General features: G+C 42.6%; 3 protein-coding genes and 1 long non-coding RNA gene across 6 annotated transcripts in view; 1 reads left to right on the top strand and 3 right to left on the bottom strand.

The window, feature by feature from the left end:
* Positions 1–90: 90 nt before the first annotated feature.
* On the bottom strand, positions 91–5,112 carry LOC105451184 (leucine-rich repeat-containing protein 40-like). Its single transcript, XM_011691480.1, has 11 exons — positions 5,034–5,112; positions 4,608–4,958; positions 2,849–3,042; positions 2,537–2,740; positions 2,331–2,454; positions 2,051–2,220; positions 1,789–1,931; positions 1,492–1,695; positions 1,041–1,373; positions 761–946; positions 91–624 (listed from the first exon to the last, which is right to left on the bottom strand). Exons 2-11 carry the CDS (start codon positions 4,756–4,758, stop codon positions 519–521), a joined length of 1,815 nt encoding a protein of 604 aa, XP_011689782.1. The 5' UTR covers positions 4,759–4,958; positions 5,034–5,112; the 3' UTR covers positions 91–518.
* A 1,017-nt stretch (positions 5,113–6,129) lies between these two features.
* Positions 6,130–11,518, top strand: LOC105451183 (WD repeat-containing protein 82). The gene has a single exon (XM_011691479.1). The coding sequence runs from the start codon at positions 6,157–6,159 to the stop codon at positions 7,102–7,104; it is 948 nt and encodes a 315-aa protein (XP_011689781.1). The 5' UTR covers positions 6,130–6,156; the 3' UTR covers positions 7,105–11,518.
* Positions 11,519–13,160: 1,642 nt separating this feature from the next.
* On the bottom strand, positions 13,161–17,629 carry LOC105451182 (aspartate--tRNA ligase, mitochondrial). Of its 3 annotated transcripts, none has more exons than XM_011691475.1 (11): positions 17,336–17,629; positions 16,887–17,140; positions 16,489–16,746; positions 16,034–16,402; positions 15,770–15,946; positions 15,470–15,649; positions 15,284–15,382; positions 14,697–14,918; positions 14,404–14,607; positions 14,141–14,324; positions 13,161–14,055 (listed from the first exon to the last, which is right to left on the bottom strand). In XM_011691475.1, exons 2-11 carry the CDS (start codon positions 16,977–16,979, stop codon positions 13,895–13,897), a joined length of 1,947 nt encoding a protein of 648 aa, XP_011689777.1. In that variant the 5' UTR covers positions 16,980–17,140; positions 17,336–17,629; the 3' UTR covers positions 13,161–13,894. The 3 variants fall into 3 exon arrangements, with proteins under 3 accessions (XP_011689777.1, XP_011689778.1, XP_011689779.1); XM_011691476.1 differs by having other exon boundaries at positions 16,887–17,099; XM_011691477.1 differs by having other exon boundaries at positions 16,887–17,093.
* A 191-nt stretch (positions 17,630–17,820) lies between these two features.
* The window catches only part of LOC105451179, a 4,733-nt gene continuing 4,191 nt past the window's right edge, over positions 17,821–18,362 (bottom strand). The window contains exon 3 of the long non-coding RNA XR_974561.1: positions 17,821–18,001. This is a non-coding gene — a long non-coding RNA (uncharacterized LOC105451179). The remainder of the gene's footprint in view (positions 18,002–18,362) is intronic.

Genomic DNA, 18,362 nt, shown 5'->3' with positions numbered 1-18,362 from the left:
GGTTATATCTTGGTAACACATGTTTTTAAATTATTGATAAAGGAAGGAAAAATACTGTTAGGCTGAATGTTACAAAGTATGTTCACAGAATACTGTTGATTTTTTTGGCCTTTATTAGCTTCCACTTCAATCACATTTATTCTAATCTATATAATTAAATATCTTAAATACACCTTTCATTCTTTCAAAATACGTATTTGCTGCACTCTCACATTCTCACATTTTGACACTTTATTTTCTTCTCATGTATTTCTATGAATGCAGGATTTCTCCTTGCTTCATTCGCATTAAATTTACTAATATGAATCTAGTCTAATTATTTGTACTTGTCTCATCTAGGATGGGATTTATATATATATACATTATATGTATATGCATGTATGTGTGTAAAATTTGTATAGACCAGTAAAAATGTATTTATAGACATAAAATATTCACACGTAACACATTTAGATATAACAAATTTTTAACAGTTTTAAAAATGGATAATCCCTACTAACTATTTCGTTTTCTCTTCGTTATTGAGGTATTAGATTACGTAAATAGCTCAATATTTCCTCTGTGTCTTTCATCAGAATCGCTTGCCTGGGATATTTGAAACAATTCCCGGATAACAATAGATTCCTAAAAGAACGTTTATATAATTGTGACATTATAGATAAAAACGTAATATGCCTATTGGAAACAAATATATTCTTTACTAAATATGACAAAAATATGAGCAATATTGTACAATTAATAGATAAAAGATATTTATTACCTTAAATGTTTCAAGTTACCAAGTTCAGGGGGCACGTGAGCGATATTGTTGTTTGTCAGATTTAAAACTGCCAGCCTTTTTAATTTTTCCAAAAGCGGCACATCTATTTTCCTGATTTGATTGTCATTGGCAATTAAACATTCCAAACACGCAACGTCGTAAATAGCTTCTGGCAATTCAGTGAACCTGCAGTATATGACATACGGCGCATAAACTCACATTTTCATGTTAAAAAAGAATGTTGGGAAATGTGCAGGTCAAAATTATCTCTGTTATATACCTGTTGAACGAGAGATCAATATCTCGCAGGTATGCCAGACAACCGATGCTCGACGGTAGAGAGTGCAAGTGATTTTTACTCAGGTCTAAAACTTGCAAGCACGTGTACTTCTCACCGATCCACTCCGGCAAGCTCGCTAAATGATTCGAGGTCAGCTTTAGGTCTGTCACTGTAGCGATTATCGACATTTTATCAGGCAGCTCCGACAGCCTGTTTCTACTCAAGTCGACGGTTGTGACGGAGGCTTCCGCCGCATTTTCCAAGACCTCTTCGGATATCTCCAGGAGATTTTGCCCGGTTAAACTCAACAGCTTTGTGTGCTTCATCACGTACCTGTATTATTATAAATTATATTCAGATTTGATTTTACATAAAATATCTCATAGATATATTTTTTAAATATAATAGAGACGTCTCGATTGATCGTATTAACAAATTAGTCTTTACATACTTGTCAGGATGAATACTATTGCTGGCACTAGGTTGGAATAATTCTCTGGTGTTTATGCTTGGATTATTGTCCACAGTCTGACGAATGTGCGACAGAATGCGGTGCGTACCGCATCGTATTATGTCTCCCCTCACATTTTTTATGCTATTTCCCTCGATTACAAATTGCTTTAAATTGGGCAGTATTCCGATGCAAAAGGGTATACTGTAAAAAAAAAAAAAAAAAAAAACATTCATTTCAACTGGACGATTTAAATATATAAGATGAGTTAAGAGAAAGAGAAGCTGTACGACGTACAAAGATATATTATTATGCGACAAGTCAAAAACTTCCAAATTTATCAATTTGACTATTTCTTCGGGTATCACTTCGATTTTATTGTTTTGCATTGTGAGCGTTTTCAGGTGGCCTGTCCCTTCTAAGCGCTGCGGATCAATTTCCTGCAAGAGAAAGAGAGAGAGAGAAAAAAAAGATCGTTTTAGTGAAACGGCGTTTGTAGCAGCAAGCAGAATTTGAAGTCTTGATTCGCTCAAGCATAAACGTATATGTTGACACATACAGGAATGTTATTGTTATCCAAATGCAATACTGTTAATGCTGAACAACCTGATATGTCTGGGAATTCCTGCAAATTGTTCGACTGGAACATAATTCTTTCTACTTTTCGCAATTCACCTAACGGTGGTAACGTCTCCAGCTGGTTAAAGCTGACGTCTAACGTTTTTAACGCTATCAGGAAAAAAAAAATGCAATAATCATTACCGAATAGTTAAGTGAGTAGCGCAAAGTACAGATCACTTTTTACAACGATTATGCGTTTGTGCAGGAGGGAAACTCACATCTCATGCTTGTTACATCAGGCGGTAACTCTTTTATCATATTGTGACATAAATTCAGTGTCTCCAGTCGCACCAAGTATCCCAATCCGATCGGTAATTCACTTAAACTATTGCATGATAAATCCTGAAAAGAGATACGTATGTACAATTATTTTCATTGAAGAAATTGGCTTTGCATTAATTGTACAATGCATAGTATTTTTTACCATCTGAGTTAACATGATTAAATTCCCAATCTCGGCCTCGAGTGTGCTTATTTGATTACTTTTCAGATACAACTTGCACAATTCCTCCAGCATGTACAACCGATTGGGCAAACTTTTTAGCTTATTGTCCGACAGATTTATCACTCTTAGTTGGCGCAGAGAACCGATCTCGGGCGGTAGTTCTTCCAACAAATTGTTGTGCAGCTGGATTAAAATATTTATTTAAAATACATATTAAAAAGATAGAATATAGAAATATTGAAAACGTATCTGCAAGTACTTAAAATCGCAAGAAATAATACTTGTACGTACGTCTAAAGTATTCAATTCCGTTAGAAGTTGTATCTTGTCATCGATTACAGTCAAACTGTTGAAGCTCAGATCTAGCATCTTCAGTGGTTCCTGTTCCCACCATCGCTCCTCCAGAGGCTCGTAATCAAGTTCGACATGTAAATTACGTAACTCCTCCTCCGTTAATTCGTTTATACTCCATATTCTGTCGGGTACTGTAACGCGCGTTAATGCCTACGTTCAGGATTCTGCTCTTTCGGCTCTGTGCAATGCTACTTTTGCCATTAAATTCAACGAAGGTGTCATATTAAATTTACTTACCTGGATATGGCGAATGAACTTACTTCTAAGTTACGTTGTGTACATCTGAGAGTATGATCACTTCTAATATCTTTAGCAAAGCGTGCAAAGCAACTTAAGATAATGATAATGAATAATTTTCGTATGATACCAAGCATGTTCTTAATTATAGGCATAGATTGTTTTCAAATGGCATGTATCTTGAAGTATTATTATATCAAATAAAATATTAAAAAATATTGAATATTAAACTTAAAAAAAAAAGTAAGTATTAAACGTAATATTTCTGCTGTGATAAAATTTAGAATTTTGCCGCACTTATGTTTTATGTATACACATAATTAAAAATACATATACATAAAAAAAAAAGAAACACAATTGCGTGAAACCAGATTTATTTGACTTCAACATTGCTGGACTTACAGCTAAAAATCATTTGTAGAATATAAACATGTCAAAAAGATGCCAATTTGTTACACCAATTATTTGTCTTGTTTAAACTAGTAATACTATATTAAAATACAAATTTTGACATTTCATACATTCTAAAAGAACTTGACATGACGACGAATAACAGGGAGACTGTGTGCGCATTTCATTTCTTTGCATTCTCATTCGCAATACTTACATATACATTACAGTCTTGGCCAAAAGTATTGGACACCTTATTAACCATCATTTAACATTTTATTTCAAAAATTGATTTATGACATTTGTCGTAAATTATTCTTCATTTCAAGAATTCCTTGAACTTATGTATAACGCCGGTAAAGCCAATAGTAAACAATACTGGTAAGAGAATTCCAGATAAATGAAAAAAAAAATATAAGTGCCTAATACTCTTGGAGACTATAGTTTCTGTCTTATTTGCTGTACATGTACGTATATAATTGATTCCATTTAGTCGTGTTGTGTAAGATTCTCTGGAATCTGTTGGATCCCTTGGAAAACTTGTACCCTAGTATTTTACATCCCAAAGGATTTTATCATGACACAACAGCAAAAGTAATCTCACTTTTCATTCGCATTCGCACTATCATTCGCAATGCACATGTGTGTCATACGTCATATCGAATACAAGTAAATCTAATAATAAATACTTATATGGAACACTCAACATCCAAGCAATAAAATTAACAGGCAACAAGGAGATAAAAAAAATCTTGAAACTTAATTGTGTGTATCGATGAGATCATAAACACATGGTCATGTAAATATAAGTAATGTAACATAAAATCATTTAACATGGATGGTACACTGATCACCATGCACGTCCGTCCGATTGATGAGTACAAGCTCTCGTGTATGATCTAAAACGAAAACTGGAGCATGCTTCGAGTACAGTATAATAACTGTGCGACATATATGAATTAATATAACGTAAACGGATTCGTATCGTCAGATCGACGATCGTTCAATCGTCGTGTTTCTGCAATGTTTAATATGCGCACAGGCGGTGCTCTCGCAAATGTTTATATACCCGTGGACAGTCCCCTCGACGAGAGATTCAACCGGCCCGTCTTTCTCGCTCCTATAATGAAGCTCCTCGACAATTCGTCGTTGTCCTCGTTCTTGGTGCGCCGCTTAAACACCGCCAGGTGATTGGCTTTTTTCCTCGGAACGTCGCTCATCGCGGAACGAGATGCTCATCCCATGCAGTGTGCGCGCGCGCGTCTCCACCTCTGACCTCGGCGATCTCTCCTTTTTTTTCACGCGAAAGAACACAGAGAAAAATGGCTATTGTCTCCGGGTGACATTACGCACGTAAACACAGGTGGGCGGGAGGCTGCTTTGTTGCTGCACCGCGTCGCACTCGGTGGTACTTCCTGCACTTGGAAATGGAACAGAGATATAATTCGACACGTGTTGGAGGAAGAGATATATATGTATATCGCTTTCCATTTACAATTTTGATCAAACCCATTCGACGCTTCTCGGCAGGAGAGTGTTTCTTGTCCGATTAAATATGCAATAATGTCAATTTGTTTTTTTTTTTCCCCTGAAAAAAGAAAAGCAGCCTTGCCACAGTTTAAGTTTATCCGAAAGCGCTCGGTCGATATTGCTGGGCTTTACCGACCGAGCCGCGAGGCGCGCGTGTCGGGGGTAATTTATCGGTCAAGGCGTTCTCATCGCGCTACACACGCACCCGGGCGGCCCCCGTGCGTAGCGGCCTTTCACGCTTTGCTGGAGGAGCCAGCGCGGCGCAGCGGCAGGCAGAGCACATAGCAGAGCAGGAGCAGAGTCGGTGCCGCTCGTCTCGTCGCTGCCGAATTCGCCGCTATAACACTAGGTACACCGATCGGGGACACGGGGAGAGCGAGGGACAAACGCTCGTCGACGGGCGCCCGAGATCGCCTCGAGGTACGGTGCAGGAAACCGACGATTTCCCCTCCGTTTTCCATTTGTCCGAGCGGGTTGGTAGGATTTGTTTCATTTGTTGTGCACAGTGCACGCACAGGACGGTGGTGCGGCGGCGGCGGCGGCGGTGGAGGTGGTGGTGGTGGTGGTGCTGCGCGGTGTTACGGTCGGCGGTCCCGCTGACGGCGTCCGTTTCCACGAAGGAAGGAAGGAAGGAAGGAGCGAGCCACGTCGGCGGAGAGGTAATCTGCCGCGGCGGTCCACGGAGCCACACACACACACACACCCCCACACGGAGGAGCGTGTACGCGCGCAAGCGACCGTGGTGAGCGACCTGCGGCGATAACGACGACGACGCGAGGGGGATACCATCCTCGTCCGCGTCCTCTCCCTCCTCCTCCTCCTCCTCCTCTTCTCCATCGTCCCGCTACCGCCTGGATCGTGCTCGCGACCTCCCTCGGCGATCCTCGTCGCGGTGACGCGCGGATCCCTCCTCTCCCTCCCGCCCGCCCTCGCGAGGCGACAACTTGGCGGCCGCGTCCGCATCCGCGACCCGCGGCCGGCCCCCGCGCCCGGCGGTCTTCGCACCCGGTCACCACACAAGCACAGAGATTGTGGAGTCGAGGAGGTTAAGGGGACGGCACGAGAGGGAGGACGCGCCGTCCATCACCATGAAGCTCGTCGACCATGTGGTGAGGAGCTTCAAGGTGGCCAAGGTATTCCGCGAGAACACGGATCGGATAAACAGCATCGACTTCTCGCCGAACGGCGACACCCTGATCTCCTGCTCGGAGGACGACCAGATCGTCATATACGACTGCGAGAAGGGCACGCAGGTGCGGACGGTCAACTCCAAGAAGTACGGCGTCGACCTGATACACTTCACCCACGCCAAGAACACCGCGATACACAGCAGCACCAAGGTCGACGACACGATCCGCTATCTCAGCCTGCACGACAACAAGTACATACGTTACTTTCCCGGTCACTCGAAAAAGGTAGTATCGCTATGTATCAGCCCCATCGAGGATACGTTCCTCTCTGGTTCCTTAGACAAATCCCTACGACTGTGGGACCTGCGCTCGCCGAATTGCCACGGGGTGATGAACGTCTCGGGCCGACCGGTGGCTGCGTACGATCCGGAGGGTCTTATCTTCGCCGCTGGCGTCAATTCCGAAAGTATCAAGCTGTACGATCTGCGCAGCTTCGATAAGGGCCCATTCGTCACCTTCAAGCTCTCGCAGGAGAAGGAGTGCGATTGGACCGGATTGAAGTTCAGCAGAGACGGCAAGACCATCTTGATCTCCACTAACGGTAGTACGATTCGTTTAATCGACGCTTTTCACGGTACGCCCTTACAGACTTTCGCCGGATATCTCAACAACAAGGGGATCGCCATAGAGGCCAGTTTTAGTCCGGATTCCCAATTTGTGTTCAGTGGCTCCACGGATGGTAGGGTGCATGTGTGGAACGCGGAGACCGGTTACAAAGTTTGCGTGCTGAATGGTGACCATCCGGCACCGGTGCAGTGTATCCAGTTCAATCCCAAGTACATGATGCTGGCGTCGGCGTGCACCAACATGGCTTTCTGGCTGCCCACCATCGACGAGAACGCATAAGACTAATTTATGTGGAATGCAGAGCTATATACGCCAGAAGAGCTGTGCACTTTGTAAAAGGAAGAACGACAGAGAGGGAGAGGAACAGGGCAAGGAGTGTGCGGGAAGAGAGAGAGACAGACAGCTGAGAGCCAACAACCAATCGGATGTTTTATAACTTGTTCGAACGAATATATTTACATTGCATTTACATTATGTGCATGAAACTGGAATGTGTCGCAAAGCTGTCGGTATGGCATTACCAATTTTCGAAAATGTATCCGAGGGAGCATCGTGAGAATTCATGAGGTAATTCGACCAGCTGGCCCACGGCTAGGCGGTTTCAAGAAGGTCCACGTGGAACGCAACTTTCGATCGTCATCATCGTCGTCGTCGTCATTGTCTTCATTATACACAAATATAGGAGGATATCCATGTCTCGTAAATGTTTCGAATGTGTCGCGTATAAATAGCCTCTTCTTGCGTACCTGTGTGTAATCGTTTAAACGATACGTGGAAAAGAAAATAACGCAATCTGTCGCGCGCGGGAAGAGGCATCTTCGGACTTCGTCCGTTCCCCAGGGGCAGTCGACCGCGTTTTGCCCCAACTGTGTTCGAGAGAGGGAAAAAATTGCCGTAGAACGAATTTTCTCGTCTAGCGCTAGCTGTTGCCAGATACGCCTGTGGTGTAGAACGACGCGCTACCGGAAGCGATACCGATCATCCGAGAATTTTGTAAGCTAAACGTGGAAACAGCTTTTCGACCTAGAGACGGGCATGATTCGCGTGTTCCGAGTACGGCGTTCTTTTGAATACAGCCACGCGTTCGATTGAATTTACACTGAGTAAAGAAGTCGTCCGGCAAAATCGAAAATGTAATCGGCGACTCGGTTTTCGGCCACCCATCGGTACGACAGTGCAACACGTTACGTTATTATTACGCTTTACATTTTTGATAACCGGTCACGCGCGTCGCCTCAGACACGGCGTGTTATAGAAATGTTAATTTAATTTAATTAAAAACGCGCCAAAGCGCGCGCGAGCGATCTCCGAATAGTCGTTTAGATCCCATTGACGTTTCAGCAGACAGTCTGTAAAGCGAATCGTACATCTGATTGTAATACCATTACGCTCTGATTCGTACATGGCCGTATACAGGATAGGTTTGTCCTTTTTTCGGGCTCGAAACCGCGAGGGGAATCATCGCGCGAAATGAGGAATGGAATTCGTAATTTTTTTGTTGTGATATTACTTCGTCTTTGACATTGGTGGTTTTGTCTATTTTACGACGTAAGTAATACGACGTAATAGTATAGGTGTTATCAACCTTCAATTCTTATCTCACCCGTTTAGCTTTCGTATATACGTAGTTCTAGGTAATACGTGAGATAACGCCACGCGTTATCTCATAGTTGCCAATGAAGACTCGAGACCGCGAACGTAGCCGGTGTTAAATACGTAGTACATAGAAACTATCGCCTCTTGAAGCCCGTATGGAGCGCGTGTAAGGTCGTCGTAACAAGGACGTGAAATATCGACTCTTTTTTCCTGTATGCGGCCATGCTCGATCCTCATACGTAGACCGTTTCGGAAACACCTAATTGCGTCCCGCGTACGCGAGCCGAAAGCGTAATATACACCTGGATAGCGATCGTGTGACTTCTTCCCCGGGGCGTAGACGTGAAAAAGTGAAAGATTTCTCCACTAGTTTCATGACAAAAGTGTTCACACTGACATTTTTCACATTTTTTCGCGCCAGGGAAAAAGCTACATGATCGGCTACCCCGGATGGATTCCCGATAATCGAAGGCAGTGAAGACGGCGGAAAAGATCGTCGCCGGTGCTGAAAGCCTCCCCACCGCTTTCAAAACAAATCGCGCTTCTCGTTTCAAGAGAAGCCACGAGATCGTGTTTCTCCATCATCCGTGGGTGATCGACGATGGTGTGAGCAACCGGCGCTGATCTTGGCCGTCGTCGAAGACGAGGATGTAACCAGGAGGCGCACTAGATATCAGCGCGAAAGAGCGATAGAGCGACACTGTGAACGTAACGTATTTATTATGAGATAACAAGCAAGATGATATTTCCTTTTATCACCGATTGTAACTTTAACGATCAGTTATAAAGGGACGAAGGAAAAGGCGAAGAGACAGAAAGAGAAGGAAGAAAAGAAAAACGCGTGTCCTGACGAATGGATAAAGTCCTCCGCGCGACAAGGTGTTGCTTCACTCGCGGTGCGTAATTATTCACCGCGGCGACATGCGTGCATAATTGTCGGCAACAACTTTGCGTTTACCGTATTGTGATACAATGTACAGTCGTGGACGTTATCGATTGCACTTTTTTTTTTTTTCAATAAATTTCGAAACGCACTAATATTTTGCAAATGCGAACCACGATTGGTGTACTGTCTCTAGATTAAAGATAGTACACCATCGTGGTTCGAATTTGCAAAATATTAGTTACCTATAAAATGTACTCTATATATATTAAATGTATACTAAAAATCTATGGAAAAAGTGTCGCAACTTATATGTCCACGACTGTACGCCTCTAATCTACACGCGTGTAACCGGCGGGCCGGATAAAAAACACGTTCGACATTCGTAGGAAGCGCGGTTTTTCCTCTTCTTCTGTCCTCTGTTTTTTTTTTAGACGTAATTGTATCTCGTGGATTAATATTTGGCGTTTGTATGCGATACAGGACGGTATCTCAATCTCGTTTTTCAGTGAACAAGATTTATGCGTAACGCAGCGTAACATCCATTCGCTCGCCAGCAAACGACACGTGAGGTACCACGTCCGCGGTGTTACTCCGCATCCGAGGCGAATTAACGCGGCGCGGACGAATAGGCGAGCGTTGTCGCACGTCCAATTTCGTTTCTTCGTTAAAAAGACAAGAGAAAAAAAATGAACAGGAAGGAAAAAACACTTTGCCGTGTATCCCGCTACCCCGTACACGGTACGATCGCACGGAGCCGCGCGGCGAGTCTTGCGTTGCAACTGTACGAATATCTGATTCTTCCGACTGCTCTCTCGCGCGCTCTCTCTCTCTCTCTTTCTCTCACAAATCTCAAATCTTGCTCTCCGCCGTTTCCGCGGAAGCGCTTACAGTGATCCAAACTCGATCGTTGCTCGATCTATTCGATCGCCCGCCGCTCCTGTCTCCATCCTTTTCGTATATGTATATAATAATTATATATACGGTAGTATACATTATTTCCTGTAGAATTTTCTAGGCGTCTCCGTTTAACATATGTTTCGTGCAAGAGCGATGTATTGGTCAATGATATATTGTTCGATTGCGCGTGTGTGCGTGCGTGCTTGCGTGTATATGTATATGTGTGTACGAGCGAGTGAGTACGCTTAGTGCGAGTGATTATTATACGTTTGTATCCAATACGAATCCGTCTGTATGTGTGTGTGCGTGTGTGTGTGTGTGCGCGCGCGCGCGCCTGCGATCTGCATGGGCGAGAGCTTGCCTCCTGCGCTGTAAAATAGTATTTTTTATAACGGCGACGCGGTGTGCGCGAAAAAAAAAATTGTACTGATAGGGCGTCTTACCTGCGAACTCGCGCGGGACGAATCTCGCGTGCGCTTTCGCGAGGGGGAGGGGGGGAAAGAGAAATTAATTACACGGAGAGGAGTACAAAGACCTCGACCCTTCAGCTGCGACAGTTTGTTCCGACGTGTTCAGAGCCCTTCCCCCGCCTGAGATCGTTCACTGAACGCTGTGCATCGCGCGCGAATGTAGAATCAATTTCTTTTTACGAACAGCATCACCTGGTGTCGTTTTCAATCTTTTATTAGAATATATAGGAAAATGCGTTTCAAGAGAAGCGTTTCAGATAATATTTATTTTATTTTTATAATTTAAGGCGCGCGTTTAGCACAGCACAAACGCCCGAATTGACATTACATTGTACATTAAGACCTTATGCTGAAATTATTGCAATTACACTGTAATTATGCGACTAATTATTCATATTAATTATTGTTCGATGAGTGAGAGACGTCATTTGTATTTAATATTACCTCAGATTGGATTCTTCGTTATTTCTTCTCATGCAGTTTTTTTTTTTTATGCACAGACACTGCGCGGCGAAAGGGTTGAAGGTCAATCGAATCGCCTCGAATGTTACGAAAAAATGATCTTACGTATTTAGAATTAAAATTTGACACACGTACATACTGCCAGCCAACCGAGCGAGCGCCCGGCCACGGGCCCGCGCCTTCGATCTCGTTCGAGACTTTTGGAGAGCCCTTAAGAAAAAAAAAGAAACCGAGCGATCGACTGTACTATTATTACGACTATACCGCTGCTATTATTACTACCGCTACGTTAAGCGTTAATAGATTAAAACCGCCGGTTCGAAGCCCTACTCGATCGGCGAACCAGAGTGATCGCGCTCGAGTGACGAAAAAAAAAAAAAAATTGACTCGCGCACAACGGATTGTAATGTATAATGACCCTGGCAAGTTTGTATCATCACGACGACTTTCGCGGACGAGGAAGAAGGAGAGGTAGTTTCTATCGATCGAATTAATCATCTCTCGCTCGAACGCGCTCCTTTATTATAAAAAAAGAATAGCTGAGGGGCGTAAGCACTCGTGTGTCGCTTTTGAGGAAAACTCACGTCGTACGTGAAAAATCGTGGAACGTCCCGTGTCCATTCACCCCGTGAAGCCAACCCTTGTCACCCTTGTTACGTCACGTTTTTCTATCGAATAAATTCGCGAGTCTTCGCGCGAGCGGAGTACGATGCGAGGCACTTCGTGAGATACGTAATGCCGTCGTCGTGCGGGGTGGTGTTCGACGACAGAGATCCGGCGGATGTTGACCGGTTGATGATTTTTCCCGATCACGCTCGTTGGTTCATACACGGGAAGAATTTTTTTTAAATTTGCCCCGCAAATCGTGTTAATTGTGGGAAAATATAGTATTTAGCTGAATTTTACTGTATTTTACTACTGTAAAATTTATTGTAGTGCACAGTAAAATTTGCCTAAATACTATATTGTCCCACAATAAACATGATTTGTAGGGTAAATTAACAAAAAAATTCCGTGTACGGTTATTTAACATAGGGATTTAGAGCTCGGATTTTTAGAGTTTTGGATTTAATCTAGGACATAGCTAGAGATATATAAATATACCCAACAAGCGAAGCGAGACTTAAATCTTAGAGAGCTGTCTAAGCTCGAACTAACGTGCGTTTCGCGAGATACAGCTGTTAAATGTGATGGTTTCTCAATCACCTTTGTGAATCGCGCAGCTCGCCTCGCGTTCACGAGAAAGGTTTTGTAAAAACGGAAGAGACACTCGACAGATCTTGTGATTCTTCCAAGTTCCTACGTTAAGTCTTCGTGTATATTGCTTTTGACAAGTAGAACGCGAGAATAGGGCCCATCCCCTCGCCGTTGATCCTCGGGGGAGGGGGGGGGAGGAGATTTCGTCGCGCGATCGGTACCGGGCAGGGCTTCGTGCCGATTGCTGTAAGCTTCATGCGTTTTAGAGTACTCTAGGAACGTAATGACAATATAGATCGCGTTTGTAATTGGAGCGATTCGGCCGATCCGCGAAACGCGGTGTATAAATGCGTCTCTGTCTGCCGAAAGCATATATATATATATACATATATATATATATATATGCCAAGTCGAAGAACACAGCTCTTCTCTCGTTTGCGTCCTGGCTGGCTGGATTTAATCTACTGAAATTACTGAGAATCACTTGACACATCTTGACTTGATTCGGCATTCAGTTGCACGTGTAATGGTATGAGAAAATAAAATATGACGCTCGTCTTCGAAATGTCTTCGATATTGTCCCAAGGAGACTAGCGACGTGAAATTAATCTACGGATGTACAGATGCAGTAATTTTCTGTAATTAAAAAAAAATTGCATGAGGGTCAATCGAACCAGATACTTATCTTAATTAATTGGGTCTTTTTAACTGTTTTAACATATAAATTTGGCGCATCGCAAACTGAACAGAGACAGTTCATCAATTTCCATTTGTTATTACTTATTACTAAGAAGAAGGTTGCAGTTATAAAATTATACAGCAAAATATCTATTTCAATTTTTCTTCTCATTTATTCAACTAATATATTAGAATCATTAAAAACATTTTGTTTTCTCATATGATTATCACATTTAATAACGTTTTTTGTGTTAATGTGTAATCATACCAATCAATTCGCACTGTGGGCTGTTTCAAGATAAATATGTATGTGAATAAAAGGGAGCGATGTAAATTTTTGTCCGTTGTCGACAGTTGATCACGACATATCAACGTATTTGTTAAGAAAACAAATTTGTTAGATGAAAATTTTGACTTGACAAGAGAGAGGCTCTCAAAAAGTGTACAAAAAGAAAGAAGGGGCCTCTTAGAACCTTGAGATCCTTCTTGGAAATGAATGTCAATAGTTTAGTGCGCAGGCTGGATTGTATTTTTTATTTTTCTGTAAAAACATTTCGATTGAACGCACGAGTTTTACTAAAAAAAAAAATAATAAAACACTTTTTTGTACATCTATTTTTTGTCTGTTTATTTAATCTGTTCGCGGCGCAATGTTGTATGCTTCTGATAACCGCTCGGAGCTCGGATAGTAACACTTGATAAAAATATTATAACGCCCCCCAAAAACTGCCACAATTATATAAATAATTTTATATATATTTTTTTTATACGTTTAACTTTTACAAGGCATTATTGCCCTTTCGTATGATATTGTATGTGAACACGAGCGAAATGCACAATGTCGATTCTATTTTACTGTTGCTATTTTCACTACAGCCGAATTTCATTTGTTTACTGTTTGTATGTGGTACAAAGTCTTCAACTCGTCTGAAATGACGTCTGGCGCTCCGGACATTAGATCTCGTCCCTCCATCGTTTTCGGGAAAGCTATAATGCTCCTTATACTTTTCTCGTTGCAGAGTAAGCAAACGAGACGGTCCAATCCTTGAGAAAAGAGAGACATAATGTTCCCCGTTCTTACAATTTTAATTCGCAGACGCAAATTTACTGCGTGCAAAAATGTAATTACCTATAGCTACTCCACCGTGAGGCGGGGCTCCGTATGTCAACGCCTCGAGCATGTGCGACAATTTCGTTTCGTCTATGTTCAACATCCTCAGTATTTGCCTCTGCAAATTCGCGTCGTGGATCCGAATGGAACCGCCCGCTATTTCCGATCCGTTCATCACCAGATCGTAGTGCAAGCCTCTCACCTACGAGCGGAAGATACGGAAGATAAAAAAAAAAGAGAATATGAAAAATGAATTAATCCGCCGGAGTCGTTTTGCCGACCTTTAGAGGGTCGGTCGCAAGATATTCCATGTCATCCGGATGAGGCTGCGTGAACGGATGATGCGTCGATTCTAATGTTCCTTCGAATGTGAACAACGGGAAGTCCGTGATCCATAGAATTTCATCCCCGGACGAGCGTACTTGTTCACCTTTCGCTTCTAGTATATTTGTAAATTCGACACGTAGCTTTCCTAAGAGTTTCAGCTAAAATATATAATTATTATACAGTTGCAAGTGAAAAGTTTGTTATTAAAGGAGAAAAAAAAAGAGAATTCCCAGACTTTTGTACTCACCGCATCCATTCGACGTCCAATTGCCAGCAACACTGCATCCCCTTCCTGCAGCTTGCAGTACTGCGACACGTCTTCCGCTGTAGCTCCCGATTTCAGTTGCAGCTGGTCTAACCGTTTCCTCCACGAGTCGCTTTCAACTTTTAATTGGACCATCTTCGTAGCAGCAAAATAATCGCCACGGATCTTAGAGAGTTCGTCTCTAACGGATTTCGTTAAGTACTTCTACAATACAAGAGTTAATCTTAGCAATGGAATACAAATCGAGTTAAAATAAATAGGATAACTATCCCTATTAGTGTGCCTGTTTTAATGCGCTTTTATATATTTAAATAAGTCATAAAAATAAACTGGTACAAATAAATAGATAAAGTGTTTTTTTTATTAAGTTAATACTTTAACTTAATAAATAGACAAAGTACAAATAAAAAAATAAAGTGTTTTTTTTAATTAAGTTAATATAAAGTATTAACTTAATAAAAAAAACACTTTGTCTATTTATTTGTACCAATTTATTTTTATGACTTATTTAAATATAAAAGCGCATTAAAACGTACAAGCACACTAATAGAGACAGTTACCCTACCTACCGATTTCTCTGGGAAAACTAACGCGTACGCTTTCTGTTCGTCGTCTTCAGGTTTCGCTTTTAATACTGGGAGATCAAACATGTGTGTGAGGTCTTGTATCTGGAAAACAATTTTGTACCGAAACAATTACTTCGTGAGGTGAAAAAAAAAATAAAATCGTACACGCGCATATTTTAATTCTCTTACTTGATACGGTATCCTTAAGTCCGGTTGATCTGTACCGTACAATTCCATCGTGTCTTCGTAAGGCATAAGCTTAAAGGGCACTTTTATGGAGCCCAATTCTTCCGGCCACGAGTACATCAATAAATTTTCGATCAAGCTCATCACTCCGTCCCGGTCGACGAACGACATTTCGATGTCTAGCTGTAACACAACTAAATGTAACACTGACAGATGATGTCAATTGTAGATATGGAACAATATCTATAACTAGGTAGCTGATAATAAAATGTAGCGTTACTCGAAACGCAAATGTATAATTACCTGCGTAAACTCTGGCTGTCTATCGTGCCTGGCGCTCTCGTCCCTGTAACATCGGGCGACCTGAAAGTATCTGTCGAGGCCGCCTATCATGAGGAGCTGCTTGAATTGCTGAGGGCTCTGTACTAGCGAGTAAAAGTTACCAGGCTGTCTCGTGGGCACCACAAATTCCTGCGCTCCCTGGACACGACGAATCAATTTTCAACATACATTCGTGACGCGGATTTATATCTGATAAACGAGGTATTAGGAAAAAAAAGCGTGTACCCCTGGGGTACTTTTGAACAGCGTCGGCGTCTCGACGTCCACGAAACTGCACTCGTTGATCAGGAATTCTCTCATCTTCATCACGAGGGAGGAGCGAAGCCTCAAATTTCTTTGCACTTCGGGATACCGCAGCGACAGATATCTGTACTTCATCTGCTGGCTCTCCTTGGCCTTGCTGTACTCCCTGATGAACACCGGGGGATTCTGCGACGCCACGTTCAGAACCTCGAGAGACTCGACGTACACCTCCACGTCGCCCGTCCTCATTCTCTTGTTCTGCTGACCCTCGGGCCTCGGCACGACCTTGCCCGCTACGCTCAGTACACTCTCGTAAGGCAAGTTCTGTACAGCTTCCACCAGATCCTTTCTCTGAAATCATTAAAAGTTTTTCAACGTCGATTTTTTTGATACAGATTTCCACTAAAGATTGCAGTATATAATGACAGTCCACGTACGTCCTCCGGTATGAGTAACTGCACCGATCCGTAGGAGTCTCGTAGCGTTATAAATTTCTTCATTCTCTGGAACTCCATCCAGCCGCTCAATCTCACCTCCTCATCGACGTTCTTGAGCGTCAGCTCGCCACACGTGTGCGTTCTCAGGACGTACCTATTCACCGGCGACACTGATTCCTTCGTCAACGGCGCTGACTTGCCGGCAACTAAATTGTGCACGCAAGCGGCAGAAATTGCAGATCGATTCTTCAGCAGAAACTAAAACAAAATTCGTATGTACGACGCTTTAAATTTCATGTGACTATGGAAGATCATTGCTTCAAGTTGCAATAATAAAAAATCGTTTTAAGTTACAAAATAGAAATTAAACGCTCTCTGCGAAACGCTTGGAAACTTACGTCTGTTTTACGTAGATTGCTTATCAGTGGCCGTACGTGGTATCTTGTCACGACATTCGTGCGGCCAAGCACAATTCTACTGCCCGCAAGCATTTTACATATATATATCGCGAAGCTTCTTGAAAATTGTTCGATCCTTTATTAAAACAAGTAATATTTTGTGCCACATGCAGTCGGTCACAAAATCATTCTCCTCTTCGTTCTCTTCTGCATCTACCGCAAATAAAAATTTCTTTATCATAAATCTGTTATATCTGTAACAGATATGAAAAATAATTATATATATAACAGTTATCTTCTAACAATTAGAGATAAGATAACATTTTATTCCGAACACGTGCATTGACAATGATATCGACCGAACAGCTGATTCCGCGGAAATTCGGCAAATTCCTCGTGCTGTCAACGCAGCAGTTTTATAGTATTCAACACGAAAGATCATTACATACCGATCACAAGTTTTTTTTCATTTCAACGATCATTGAGATGCGAGTCTCGTTTTAACTCAAACAGGTTATCGAGCACCCCGCATTGTTTAGAGCGCGACATCAGTGTGGACATTTTTTTCCTCTCATTGCCTCGTTCACGTTCGACTATTTGGTGGCCAACTATTTATTTATTTAATTTTATTTTTTTTAACAAATACGTAACAGCACAAAGATACACCTTACGATAAGATCGGCTATGTACCTTGAGGGGATAATATTAAAATAGAAAGTTAGTCAAACTTGCCGCGAGCGGGGAGCAGGACGAGCGGGGCGAGCCGGCTCAGCTGGCCCGAAGTTGCCCGAGCCGGCCGAGCGAACGTTGCCGAGCGACACACGAGAGCGAGAGAGTCGGGCTGCTATTGTTATCTTCGTCTACTAGCCGAGACTGCCCGACCATGCCCGACTCCCGTGACTCTCGTATCAAATCAAAATTCAAATGTGGTCACGCTATTTACACATGAGAGTACACACCGGTTGAAGGTGAATTGAACCCGGCGTTAATGGATAATGTAAACATAGGCGACCTTGTGCCCGAAGTTGTAATATTTCAATTCCGCGTATTATTGAATTCCGCGTCGTACATTGTGGGAAATTCTCGTCGTCGAATCGAGAAGAAGGAGAGAGAATCTCGCGTGAAGTATGCAGAACCACGCTGTCGGAGCCATTACGCGACCGATCTTGCAAGGTTAAGACGCGATAGTTAACGTGAGCTTACAGTGGGTGTCGCGTATGAAAAAAATGAGGGAAAAAAGCGAGGCAGCTTTCTTTGTATTCGGTCTCTCGCTCCAGTTTCTCGTAGAGATGGATTTTGCTCTGGAACGACTGCACGTGGACAACACGAGCATTATCTTTAGCACGCCCAATCGAGCAGTAAGTGGTAGATTTACGTCGATTAGATTTACGTCGAATTACTTAAGACTGTTGGATGAATTACGATTAATGCGACCGACAATTAATTCATCGATACCTGTATGCCGCTTTAAAACAC

The sequence above is a fragment of the Wasmannia auropunctata genome, unplaced genomic scaffold (assembly GCF_000956235.1).
Source record: "Wasmannia auropunctata unplaced genomic scaffold, wasmannia.A_1.0 LD336053.1, whole genome shotgun sequence".
Taxonomy (NCBI): Eukaryota; Metazoa; Arthropoda; class Insecta; order Hymenoptera; family Formicidae; genus Wasmannia; species Wasmannia auropunctata.
Note: the sequence above shows the minus strand (reverse complement) of the source record. Positions and strands in the feature narration are given on the sequence as shown.